Raw genomic sequence first — 12,563 nt, 5'->3', positions numbered from 1 at the left:
GAAAACAAAAACCACAAACCTCACATATAGATGAAAGTGCTTGCACAGTTTAGGAAAATATCCTGGATTATAATGAAAAACAAACTTAAAAAGTTATTATAGAAGGTCTTGAAACTTATAGAACATTATGTATCTAGTAAAGGTATAAATAATAGTATCAGGCCATACTCGTATTTCAGACCTGGGCTTGATGCCCAGATTTTTATAGAAATGTGCCTGAAACTTAGTATTTAATCAACTATAAGTGATATTTCTTTACGTTTCTAAAATATGTAGAAACGGATAAAGCTCATCCGTTGCCGGGGTAGTGTCCTAGCTGGTGATACTTCCTTCAGTCCGAAACCCCGTCCTTCCTCCTCCACGCGCTGTCCTTATTAGGTTACCTCCCTCGGAGTGTCCCATGAGCACAAGAGAGGAAAGGAGTCTTGCAGGACAGTCCATGGGAGCCCATAGCAACCACAAATCTCAGGGAATGCTAGTGTTTTATCTCAACATTTCATCATCTGTTACATTTCCTTTTCCAGCCTCTCTGTGTTAATTTTACTTAAAAAATACTTCAAATGACCTACCATAAATAAAATTGATGTCAAGAAGAGTGCCAGATGATATTCTTGGGCACACCTCAGGATACATTTTCTTATGTAGAGACATAAGTTTATAAAATAAAGTCAAAACACCATACATAGCCTTACAGACCTTCCTGAAAACTCCTCTGGAATGAAGGAATTCTTTTTGTGTGGCACAGGGTCTTTCCGGATGGGGAATAACCCATCTAGAGTTCCTTAGGGGTACAAACGAAACTACTAAAGACGAGACACCAGTTCTATTTAGATTGCTTTTGTAGGTCTTGATTAAATCTGAAGTGGGCTCCACCATTAGGATAATAAACATGAGAAGCCTGAAGGCCATACTGGAAAGCTTTTTCCAGTTCATCAAAGGAGTCCGAAATGCACACACTTGGTAAGATATCTTGTAATCTCCTCCATATGTATTATCTCTGTCAGTTTCTCTTAGTGATTTATTCAACCAATAAATATATATGGAGCACACATGTGCCAGGTACTATTTTAGGCACTGTATATTGAACAGTAAATAAGATAGACAAGGGTCCTGTTCTCTTGGAACTTTCATGTCACAGGAAGGGGACAGACAAAAAACAAATGAAGAAAATAAATAAGTGCCCTGCACGGAATTAAAACCAAGTGGTGCGATAAAAGAGACAGTGAAGGTTAGTACATGGTAACTATCCACCGGATGCCAGGAAAGACCAGCTCACAGGAGGGGATATAAAAAAAAGTTAATTTTATTTTTAAAAAAATTAGGAAAGTTGCCTTCCATAATCAGTCTTGAGAAGGAAACAAGAAGAAGGGAAAGCAGGAGGTGGCTTGCTGTTAAAAAATAAGAGGACTCCGGGCTATCCTGGGTTTCCTGGCCGGGAATGGTGACCAGCTCAGAGCAGTATCTTTTATCAGCCCTCTCTAAGGATTTCAAAACCCCAGCTATCACATGGGTGACTGTAAAGTAATTAGGCAGATTTTTTTTATCAAGTTATCAGAAGTATTATGTGTGTATATATATAATTTTCCTTCCCATGGCCTTTTGGTGAGGGCCACAGGCTTATTCCGAGGATGCTGTCCTTGTGCAAAGTAGCTTTGGACCTCTGGATCTCTCTCTTGGAATTTGCTTCCCTGACCTGTTTACGAGCTACTAGCAACATAATTTTCTTTTAATTTTATTCTCTCTCCTTATACTCCTTAACTCCAGGCTTTACTGAGTTTCTCTGGTTATCTCAGTGTCCTTTTTTTCCCCTTGCTCCTGAGGGTCTCTGAGGACTCCTGTGATGCCAGCCTGGAGCTAAAAAATGGTGTTCAGAGGACAGATAAGAGTTTTGTGTATCAGTCTGGATCTGTTCAGGAGAGAGAAATCACATAGGAACTTAAACAGAGAAAGTGTAATATAAATTATAATAGGAGATTGGAGTAACAAGGGAACGGTTAGTAAGCAATAAAAATCTGTGGTGTGTGTGTGTGTGTGTGTGTGTGTTTAAAGAAGCATATGTAAGGTGCAGCCACTACTCTTAGAGCTGACGTTGAGTCCAAGGAACAGGCCTCTAGGCCGTGTTGGGAAAGGCATGGCTGTAGTTCACTGAATGGTGGAGAAGTCACTGGTGCACTTCTGGGGAACCTTGCTGGAGCTCTGTCCTCTGGAACTTTCCAGAAATCCACCCTCTAGTTTGTTGGTGAAGCTGTTCCTGGGAGGGTTCTCACCAGAGGCACTCTGCTACAGAACTGCCTGGGGTTGGGGGAGTGCTGGAGAAAACTGCTGGTCACTGGTACTGGTCGCACCACACCCTGCAGGAGCCGGGCACAGGGGAGGCCCCACCTTCTGCCCGAACCTGCTGACCAGAAACAAGGAGAACACCTCCTCCTGCACTGTCTCTTCAGTGTCCTTTCCTGGCAAATTTTAACATCACCCCAGCTGGCAAAGGGGAAGTAAAGGGCACAGCTTCATTTTCACAGAACAAGCAGTTAAGGGGGAACTCGGAGCTGGAAAGCAATAAATTGGTAACTAGCACTGTAGGTAAGACATGTAGCACTTAAGGCGTCAAACTAACCTCTGTGTGTTTGTGAGCTGCCTGCCTGCTAACAGTGAAATAACCGACTCTGTTCTTAATGGAAACTGATAATGTGCAAGTATCCATTACATCATGGTTCCCAAAGCGAAAAGTAACAATATGGAGCGGGGGGTGGAGAGAGTTTTCATTCTCCCGGCATACTGGTTTAGTGTAAGGGTGCCAGAACAGCTTTCATGGGAAAGTCTCCCATTTTTTCTGAGATTATACTCATTTTCATGTCTGAGTTTTATATATATAGTGAAATAGTGGTCATAGTGAAGGATAGTTTTTGTTGTGGTGGCTGTTTTATTTGCCATTATCCCTGTATTAGTACTCTCTGTTTTTAAAAAACATACTGTTCTATGAAGTTCAAATCTGGAAACTATTGCACCCCACTAAGAATTTGTAAATATAAATTGTGGCAAGTCACGACTATCCTTTTGTAAAATGTACAAAAAGTTTTGCATTTAGAAACTGAAAAAGAATTGTTACATTATGTTCAACAACAACGACATATAAACTTATAAACAGAACTTAAATAACAGCTAAAGCCATGCACTTAAACTAACCAGTAATAGGTATTATTATCACTGTTTTTCAGATGACAACGTACAGACGGAGTTAAATTTTTTTTCCAAAGCCCTATTGCTAGTAAATAGGAGAGCCAATATTTAAATGGGAGTTTGACTGGCTCCAAAATGTTTCAGGATTTAAATCGATGTCTGAATGTCTCCAAAAACCTTGCAGTGTTAGGGCAAGACAAAAACTGAATTAAGGAGTTCAAAATTGAATTTCAAAAATATAAAAAGACCAAAAGATCATATGTATATATATAGATATATATAGAGAGAATGTGTGTGTGTGTGTATATATATATGTGTGTGTATATATATATATATGTATGTATATATGTATATATATTGCATATATACTTATAATTCCTAGAGAAAGGAAATGTAAAAAGGGACTTAATAACTTGTTTTCAAAGCTTAAGAAATATCGTGTATGTAAAACTCAGTAACTAGTTTGCATTTGCAAATATAAGTGTAGTAGACTTTACAGAGTAAACCAGTGCGAGTAGAAAATGTGTTTCTGTGATGTTAATACACATTGGTGTGTCAGGCAGGAGTATGTTGGCTGCAGATTTGACTGCAGTGGCTTAATCAAATACAGATTTATCTGTATCGCGGAACAGGAAGTCCACAAAGAGGTGGTTGCTGCGATTGTTTCAGTAGCTCAGGATTAGGGCTAACCTCAGTGTGATTCCCTTGGCCCTCCTCTCACAGCTATGCAATGGCTACAGTTTCTGCCATCGGATCTCTATACAAGCAAGAAGGAGACTCAAGTGTGCCTGCTATATATGGCTCATTTTATCAGCTTTTCTGAAGCAACCCCAACTGACTTTGCTTTTATTCTCACTAGCCAGTGCTGGGGCAAATATCCTTACCCCTGGTTACACGGGAATTTGGGGAGCAAGGAATAACTTTTTCTTGATGGCCTTAGACCGTAGGTCAGCCAAACTCAGGCTGCCGCTGTTGTTGTAAATAAAGTTTTAATGGAATACATCCATGACCGTTTATGTACATATTGTCCATGACTGCTTTCATGGGACAGTGGCAAAGTTGAGTAGTTGTGATAGGGACCGTAGGGCCTGCAAAGCCTAAAAATATTTACTATTTGGCCTTTTACCACAAATGTTTCCTGATCCCTGGCTTAGATCAATCATGATCCATCGCCTGGGGTTGACCACATGGACACTTCAGGGATAACTGGGTTTCCATTAGCGAGGAAGGGGGAGGAAAGGGGATATTGGAAAAGAACCAACAGGTCACCTAGCCCAACTAACTATATGCAAAGCCAAAAAGTCATAATACATTTTCTATTCTAAGTTACAGGGTCACATTCAACATGTAACTTTTTTGCTTCTTCACTTCCTCATTAGTCAATTAAGAAGGGTAGAAATTTTGCAAATATATGGAATTAAATGATTGACAATTTTGTGATATATCATGAATTCAGGAAGATGATCCCTAATTTTACTGACTTTTATTCAGCACTGTGTTTTAGATACGTACTTTACTGATTGGCACTTCCCTTTTAACTATTTATTTTAGGTTCTTGCATACACTGAGGGACTCCATGGAAAATGGATGTTCAGCGAGATACGAGCTGTATTTTCAAGACGTTATCTTCTACAAAACACTGCTTTGGAAGTATTTATGGCAAACAGAAGTAAGTCTCCTTAAATATTTGGAAAGAAAATGTGCTCATTTTTAAATATTATTCATTTACATGGTGTGATTCTGTCTTGATTTTTTTCCTGCTGAATTTCTCTCTTTGTTATACTCTCGATAAAACAAAACTTAAAAAAGCATTGATTTCGTTGAAAATGTTAATCCTTGATTTTTCATGGGTAAAGTTATATAGAAAGCTGGTTGTCCATGAAGATTCATTATCTTTGCAAATAAATTGGGATAGACACAGAAAATAATTTCTGAAATTGATGGTTATTTTCTGTGGTTTTCTAAATCATGTTTTTTTTCCTTCTTGTCACAGCCTCCGTTATGTTTAATTTTCCTGATCAAGCAACAGTGAAAAAAGTTGTCTATAGCTTGCCACGGGTTGGAGTAGGGACCAGCTATGGTTTGCCACAAGCCAGGTAATTATATCATATTACACATTATCTGTGGGTTTTTTAAACATATTTCAATAAGACAGAAATATAAATAGGGTTTTACATTATAATTATTTTTGAGAACCAAGGAATTCTTTTTTCTCTGCAGGTCATTTGTAGAGAAAGAGGTTATGAAAACCACTATTTTAAGAATGACAGAATATTTAGGGCATAATTTTATTGAACACATATAATTGAGGAAGTAAAAAAGTTGACTGACTATCATAGCTAGCATACAATTAAGACATTTTGCTTGTAATCTTACAAGAAACATACCAAAAGCCTCATGATGTTTGTGATTCATTGTTGTGTAATTGCATATAAATTGTTCTTATAAATGCTTCTTCATTAAAGTAATACAACTCTTAGAGTTTATTGAGATTAATAGTCATTAATTATGGTGTGGTTTTCACCATTTCCTAAATCTTTCATCTTGGTATTTTAAAAGCTTCATTTTAAAATCTTACTGATTGAAATCTTACTAGTTTAAGTAAAAAACATAGTCAGTAAATTCTATGTGTCACTAATACCTATTAGTCAGCTTTTGGCTCCAAGTAACTGAATACCTGACTAAATGTGACTTAAAAGATAAAGTTCTTAGCTTTTTTGTTTTTGTTTTTAATGTAAAATATTTGGAGTTGCCAGTATTGGCTCGGAGGTTAGATGATGTCAGGACTCTCAGTTGTCCTAAATGTTCACAAAATAACTACTACTGTTCCAGACAATATATCTTCATACAGTTGCGTGAAAGAAGGAAAACAACACAAACAATTTCTCCTCAAGCATCTATGCTTTAAGAAAGAATATATTTCTCACTTCTAGTCAAGATGGTGGAGGAGGTAAACGCTATGTTCACCTCCTCTCACAACCACATCAAAATAGCAACTAAACTACAGAACAACCATCACTGAGAATCACCTAAAGTCTAGCTGTACAGAAATCCTATAAGTAAGGAAATAGAGAAGAATCCATGTCAAGACTAGTAGAATGGGCAGAGATGCAGAATGTGCTGGTCCCTGTCTACATGCGTGGGGGTTAAAAATCAGGAGTCATATCTTGGCAGTGGAGATCCCCCTGAGGAGAGAGGGATCCCAGCCCCACACCAAGCTCCCAAGTCCAGGGTTTCAGTGCTGGGGAGAGAAGTCCCCATAACTCCTGGCAGTGAAAATCAGTGGAGATTATGGCTTAGTGAGATGGAGAGTGGCTGGAGACCCAGGAACTCCTCTTAAAAGGCCCACACATGGAGTTACTTGCTGAGGAACTCACTTGCTCTGAGCTCTAGCACTGGGGCAGCAGCTCGAAAGGCACCAGGGACATATGGGGAGGAACTGAATTGTCTGGCAGCAGGGCAAGGGCTGGAGGGGCAGCTGTCTCCAAGAAAGAAGTGCTAGCAGAAGCCATTGTTTCTTTGTTGAACCCTCCAAGCCAGCACACAGATGCAGGCAGGCATCATATCTGAGTCTCCGTCAACATGGCTAACACCATTCACCCTGCCCTAGCTATTCCCTGAGACCCTGACCCACTGTACTTATGGTCCCATCCAAGCCTCTTCCAGTGGCTTTTCCATGCAAAGAACCTCTCTTGGATCATGCTGTCGACTTTTCTGAAGTCTCTCAAAGGTTCACAAACCCCAAACACACAGCATCTGGCCTCAGCATGCCCCATACCTCTTGCTGAGAAGCCCCAAGCCTGGCACTAGTGGCAGCTGGCCTCAGTTTGCAGCTTAGCCTCTCCAAGACACCTCCACGCCTGCACAGATGGTGACCACCTGTGGATTCCTTTGTGGCTCATTCCACATAGCCCTAGGCAGGGCCCAGGCTGCAGCTGAACTTGGCCTGTGGCAGGGCCCCTCCAAGGAGGCCCTGGGCTGGCACACCTAGTGTCCAGCTTCAGACCAAGCTGCAGCACCACCTGGCTACCTCCGCAGACAACATACCCAAAGAGCAGACTAGGTAGGCACCAGAGCCCTGCTAAAGTGAATCCTGCTCCATTAAGTCAGCCCCTGCACAACAGCTCCTCCACTATAGTCATGGCCAGTCCTCACAACCAATCAACCTGAGGATCAGTCCCTTCCATTAACCTACAAATAGCAACCAAAGCTCAACTACAACAAGGGAGCATGGACAGCCCACACAAGGGACACACCTGGTTCACCCAGCTTTGGTGACAAGGGGACTGTGCCACTAGGCCCCATAGGATACCTACTACATAAGGCCACTCTACTAAGACTGGGATACATAGCAGCTCTACCTAATACATAGAAACAAGCACAGGAAGGTAGTCAAAATGAGGAGACAAAGGAACCTGTCCCAAATGAAAGAACAGAAAAAGCACTGAACAAAATGAAGACAAGAAATTCACCAGATGCAGAGTTTAAAACACTGGTTATAAAGATGCTCAATGATCTCAGTAAGAACTTCAACAAAGAGATACGAGACATAAAAATAGAGATAGAAAACATAAAAAAGAAAGCATTAGAAATAAAGATTACAATAACTGAAATAAAGACTACATCACAGGGAATCAATAATTAGATTAGATGAAGCAGAAAATCAAATCAGAGGTTTCAAAGATCTGGTAGCAGTAAACACCCAATCAGAACAGCAAAAAGAAAAAAGAATCCCCCAAAATGAGGATAGTTTAAGGGGCCTCTGGAACAACATCAAGTATGTCAACATTTGTATCATAAGAGTATCAGAAGGAGAAGAGAGGTAGCAAGGAATTGAAAACCTATTTGAAGAAATAATGGTAGAAAACTTTCCTAAACTGGCAAAATAAGTAGACATACAAGCCCAGGAAGCACAGAGAATCCCAAACAAGATGAACCCAAAGAGGGCCACACCAAAACACATCATAATTAAAATGCCAAAGGTTAAAGACAATGAGAATCTTAAAGCTGCAAGAGAAAAACAGATGCTTACTTCCAAGGGAGCTCCCATAAGACTGTCAGCTGATTTCTCAACAGAAACTTTGCAGTCCAGAGGAATTGGCAGGAAATATTCAAAGTGATGAAAAGCAAGGACCTACACCCAAGATTATGCTACCCAGCAAAGCTATCATTTCGAATCAAAGGACAGATAGAGCTTCCTAGATAAGAAAAAGATAGAGGAATTCATCAACATTAAACCAGTATTACAAAAAATGTTGAAGGGACTTCTTTAAGAAGAAGAAAAAATACATGAAAAATAAAATGGCAATAATTACATATCTATCAACAATTCCTTTTAATGTAAATGGATTAAATGCTCTAGTCAAAAGATGTAGGGTTGAATGGATAAGAAAACAAGGCCCTCCTGGGGTGGCCGGATGGCTCAGTTGGTTACAGCACGAGTTGTCAACAAGGTTGCTGGTTCAATTTTCCGCATGAGATGGTGGGCTGCACCCCCTGCAACTAAAGATTGAAAGTGGCTACTGGACTTGGAGCTGAGCTGCACCCTCTACAACTAGATTGAAGGACAACTACTTATGGGCTCTGGAGAAACATACTGTCCCCCGATATTTCCCAATAAAATTTAAAAAAAAAACAAAGAAAGAAAAGAAAACAAGGCCCTCACACATGCTGCCTACCAAAGTCTCACTTCGGAGTGAAAAACATGTAGAGACTGGAAGTAAAGGGATGGGAAAATATTTTATGAAAATGGAAACAAAACAAAAAAGCCTGAGGGAGCAATACTTATACCAGACAAAGCAGACTTTAAAACAAAGGCTGTAACAAGAGGCAAAGAAGGACCCATGATCCCACTTCTGGGTATGGGTATTTATTCAAAGAAACCCCAAACACTACTTCAAAGGAACATGTGAATCCATATGTTCATTGCAGCATTACTTACAATAGCCAAGATATGGAGGCAACTTCATGTCCATCCATGAATGGATGGATAAAGAACAAGTGGTACATATCTACAATGGAATATCACTTAACCATGAAAAAGAATGAAATCTTGATACCTGGAACAACATGAATGGACCTAGAGGGTATTATGCTGAGTGGAGTAAGTCAGACGGGAATGACGGATGTCATATGATTTCACTTATGTGTGGAATCTAAAAACAAAGTAAATGAACAAACAAAACAGAAACAAACTAATAGATACAGAAAACATTTTGTGTATTGACAGATAGGATGGGGGTTAGGGGGATGGGTAGAAAAGGGAAGGGATTAAGAAGTACAAATTAACAGTTACAAAGTAGTCATGGGGATGTAAAGTACAGCATAAAGGAATATTGTAGTAACTATGTATGGTGTCAGATGGGTACTAGATTTATTGGGGTGATAACCTTCTAAGTTATCACTACTATGTGTAATCACTATGTTGTGCACATGAAACTAGTATAATATTTTATGTCAACTGTAATTGATAAAAAAATTATTAAAACACACACACAAAAGAATACAGAAGCCTCCAGCAATCTTTATCTCAGGTCCCTTTGGCCAGAATGGGGTCACTTTAACAACCCTAAAACAATCACTGTTAAAGGTGAGTGAGTTTACTAGATTAGCCCAGTCATCCCCTAGAATTCGGAGAAAAATATATAACCCTGAATTCCTTGCTCCCCCTACCTGAACAAAACAAGGTGTCTGTTGCCAAGGAAGAAAGAGATATTGGCTTTGGGTAGACAAGCAGCCGTGTTTTCCACGTAGATCATTACATCCCTGGGAATTATTTCAGAGCACTACATGGATGGAGCAGCGCATGAATCTCTGTCTATCTTCCCTTAAGTGGGCTACAGACATTTAAAAGACAGGAACTGTGTCTTATTTATCTTTTAATCTACAGGACCTAACATAGTGCCTAATTGCCAAGGTACTTTTTAAGTGCTACTCAACTAGAATTACATTGCACGGCAGTGTATCTATTCTCTTTAAGCTTACAGTGTAAGAGCAATTTACTGACATGTATGCACATGCTCAGGAGATTTTCTAGTAGACTGACAAGATTAAATGAAGACATTAGTAGATAATGAAATACTTATATAAAATACAGGTCAAAAGAAAAAATGCATTTAATCTATCACAAAAAAAAAGAAGAAAGTAAATGAAGTTAGTTTTGCAAGACTGGTTCTTATTGAATCTAAGCTGACTCCTGGTAATCTCTACTTCCTTTCTCAAGTGCTTACAGACTGTTTGTTTAATCATCAATTCAAGAATTTTTTCCAGGAATTGACATTAAGAACTCATAAATAGGTTTAATGTTTTCCTTTTTAAAAATAATCTGCCTCCTGGCATCTTTCTCAATGACCATGATTCGTCAAAGATTACCAGTAGAGGTTTCTCAATGACATTTGTGATTTCTTTCAATACTCTTGGTCTTGTCTGGACCTGAGTTCATTGAAAACAACCAGAAGCTCCTTTACTATCTTCCTTTCCTATTATTATTATTTCCTTCTTAACCATATTCAGTCTGTCTTTGACTTTTAGAAAATCATTATTCTTGATAGGAAAACTGGAAACAAAATACGTATTCAGTAAATTTTTTCCACTGTTACTTCACACAACTATTCTATCTTGAAACACCCTTTCATTGTTTTTGGTTTCCCCACCAAGGACTCAACTCATTCTTAGTTTCCTAATATTTTCAGAAGTTTGGTTTTATATAGCAGGTGGGGGTTGGAAGAACACTGTTTCTTGGCTTAGACCTGTTACCTACCTGCTGGATAACAGTACCAGAGCCAGTACTTGGTAGGAACTCACCACATACTAGTTAAAAGAATGCACAGCACTAGGTAAGAAGGATGCCACTCTCATCTGTGGTAACATGAGAGCAGTATCTTTGTATAGAGATGTCATGAGATCATAAAGTGAAGGCACTTTGTAAAACTGTAAACATATATACGAGTATACTAAACACATATATGTGTGCATACACACACAGATACAGATAGGTAGGCAGGTAAGTGTATAGGTGATTAGGTAAATAAATATACACACATACCTCCATAAACTTATGTGTGTGATAAGTAAGATCTTGTGACATTAAGCAAATTGTCAAAGGGTAGGATGATGTCTGGCTCCAAGGAGAAGCCCTCAAGATGAGAGTATCTTGGTACAACCACTAGGGGATCTATGAGTATTCTTTGCTTTACTTCGCTTTTTCTTTATATTGAGTTTTGTCAGTTTAAGCAGAGTTTATCACACACTAGGAAACTTACTGTAAGCTCAACCCATGACTGATTTATACACAGACAAAAAAACTAGAAAATTCAAAGGCAGGTGTACTGCAAGAATGATTAACTTCACAAATCATTTAGGGTACTTCTTGGGCAAGCCCACTAAAGAGATCCCATTAGAGATCAGATTGTTGCTTAATGAACAAAGATTTAGAACAAAGGGAATATTTCCCATTTTCTTCTTCATATGACTAAATTATTTAATTTTTAAGGATCACATGTCACGTCAGCCGTTTTTTCTGTTAGGGTAGATGACCAAAAATTCCAATCATTCAGTATGTACTGTTTAGACCCCATTATGGCAAACACTGCTAACTGCTAACGATACAACAGTAAGTAAAACACAATTCAGTCCCTGCTGTAGCTCAGTTTATAAGGAGAAAGATAGAAACAATAAACAGGAAAAACTGATCCTTTTTCTGAACTCAAAAATAATCTGTTTTTCTAAATTCATTTCCTAGGCCCACCCACATTTTTCTTCACTACTACATACTCTACGAATGACATGATAACTTTATCCCCTGATTCCCGTTATTTACACATATTAGGGTTTGTTTACACCAGTCTGGTTTTGTTTGGTTTTTGTTTTGGGGGGTGTTTTTGGTGATAAGAATTATTTCCAGACCAGCAACTTTCTTCTTAACTTGTCTAGATTCAAAATGTCAACAAAAGATTTCGAAACTTTATTTTATTTATATATATATATTGCTTTTAGCATACTGAGCATGCTGCAGGTAAGAATTTTAGTCAGATTAGTAAGAATATGATTATAATAGTAACACAATGTGCAAATTGGAGTAAGCATATGGTTAGAATAGTAGCACAATGAAAATTGAGCTTAGCATAGTTTACTAATTATTTGATAATTCAGAAAACATTTCAGCATGTTGCCATGACAAAGTCAGAATCAGGGAAAAAGATTACAACATAAAATAGTTGTGTGAGTGGAAGTGAACCTGGGAAATTTTTGTATGTTGGTGCCAGTATGCTTCAAAATATAGACACACTTTAGGTAACCCTATAGAAAATCATATTATAAATTAATTGAAAAATGTACTGAATTATCGAATTAAAGTATGAAATATATATACCATGTACCTTTGGAAT

The 12,563-nt window shown here is 38.5% G+C and overlaps 1 protein-coding gene across 1 annotated transcript in view; it reads left to right on the top strand.

The window, feature by feature from the left end:
• Positions 1 to 12,563, top strand: part of NBEA (neurobeachin) — a 658,659-nt gene that overhangs the window by 527,016 nt on the left and 119,080 nt on the right. The window contains 2 exon segments of the mRNA XM_033103847.1: positions 4,729 to 4,846; positions 5,171 to 5,273. Of these exon segments, the coding sequence (XP_032959738.1) occupies positions 4,729 to 4,846; positions 5,171 to 5,273 (221 nt within the window).

This window comes from Rhinolophus ferrumequinum, chromosome 4 (genome assembly GCF_004115265.2).
Source record: "Rhinolophus ferrumequinum isolate MPI-CBG mRhiFer1 chromosome 4, mRhiFer1_v1.p, whole genome shotgun sequence".
Lineage (NCBI taxonomy): Eukaryota > Metazoa > Chordata > Mammalia > Chiroptera > Rhinolophidae > Rhinolophus > Rhinolophus ferrumequinum.
This window is presented reverse-complemented; position numbering and strand designations above follow the sequence as displayed.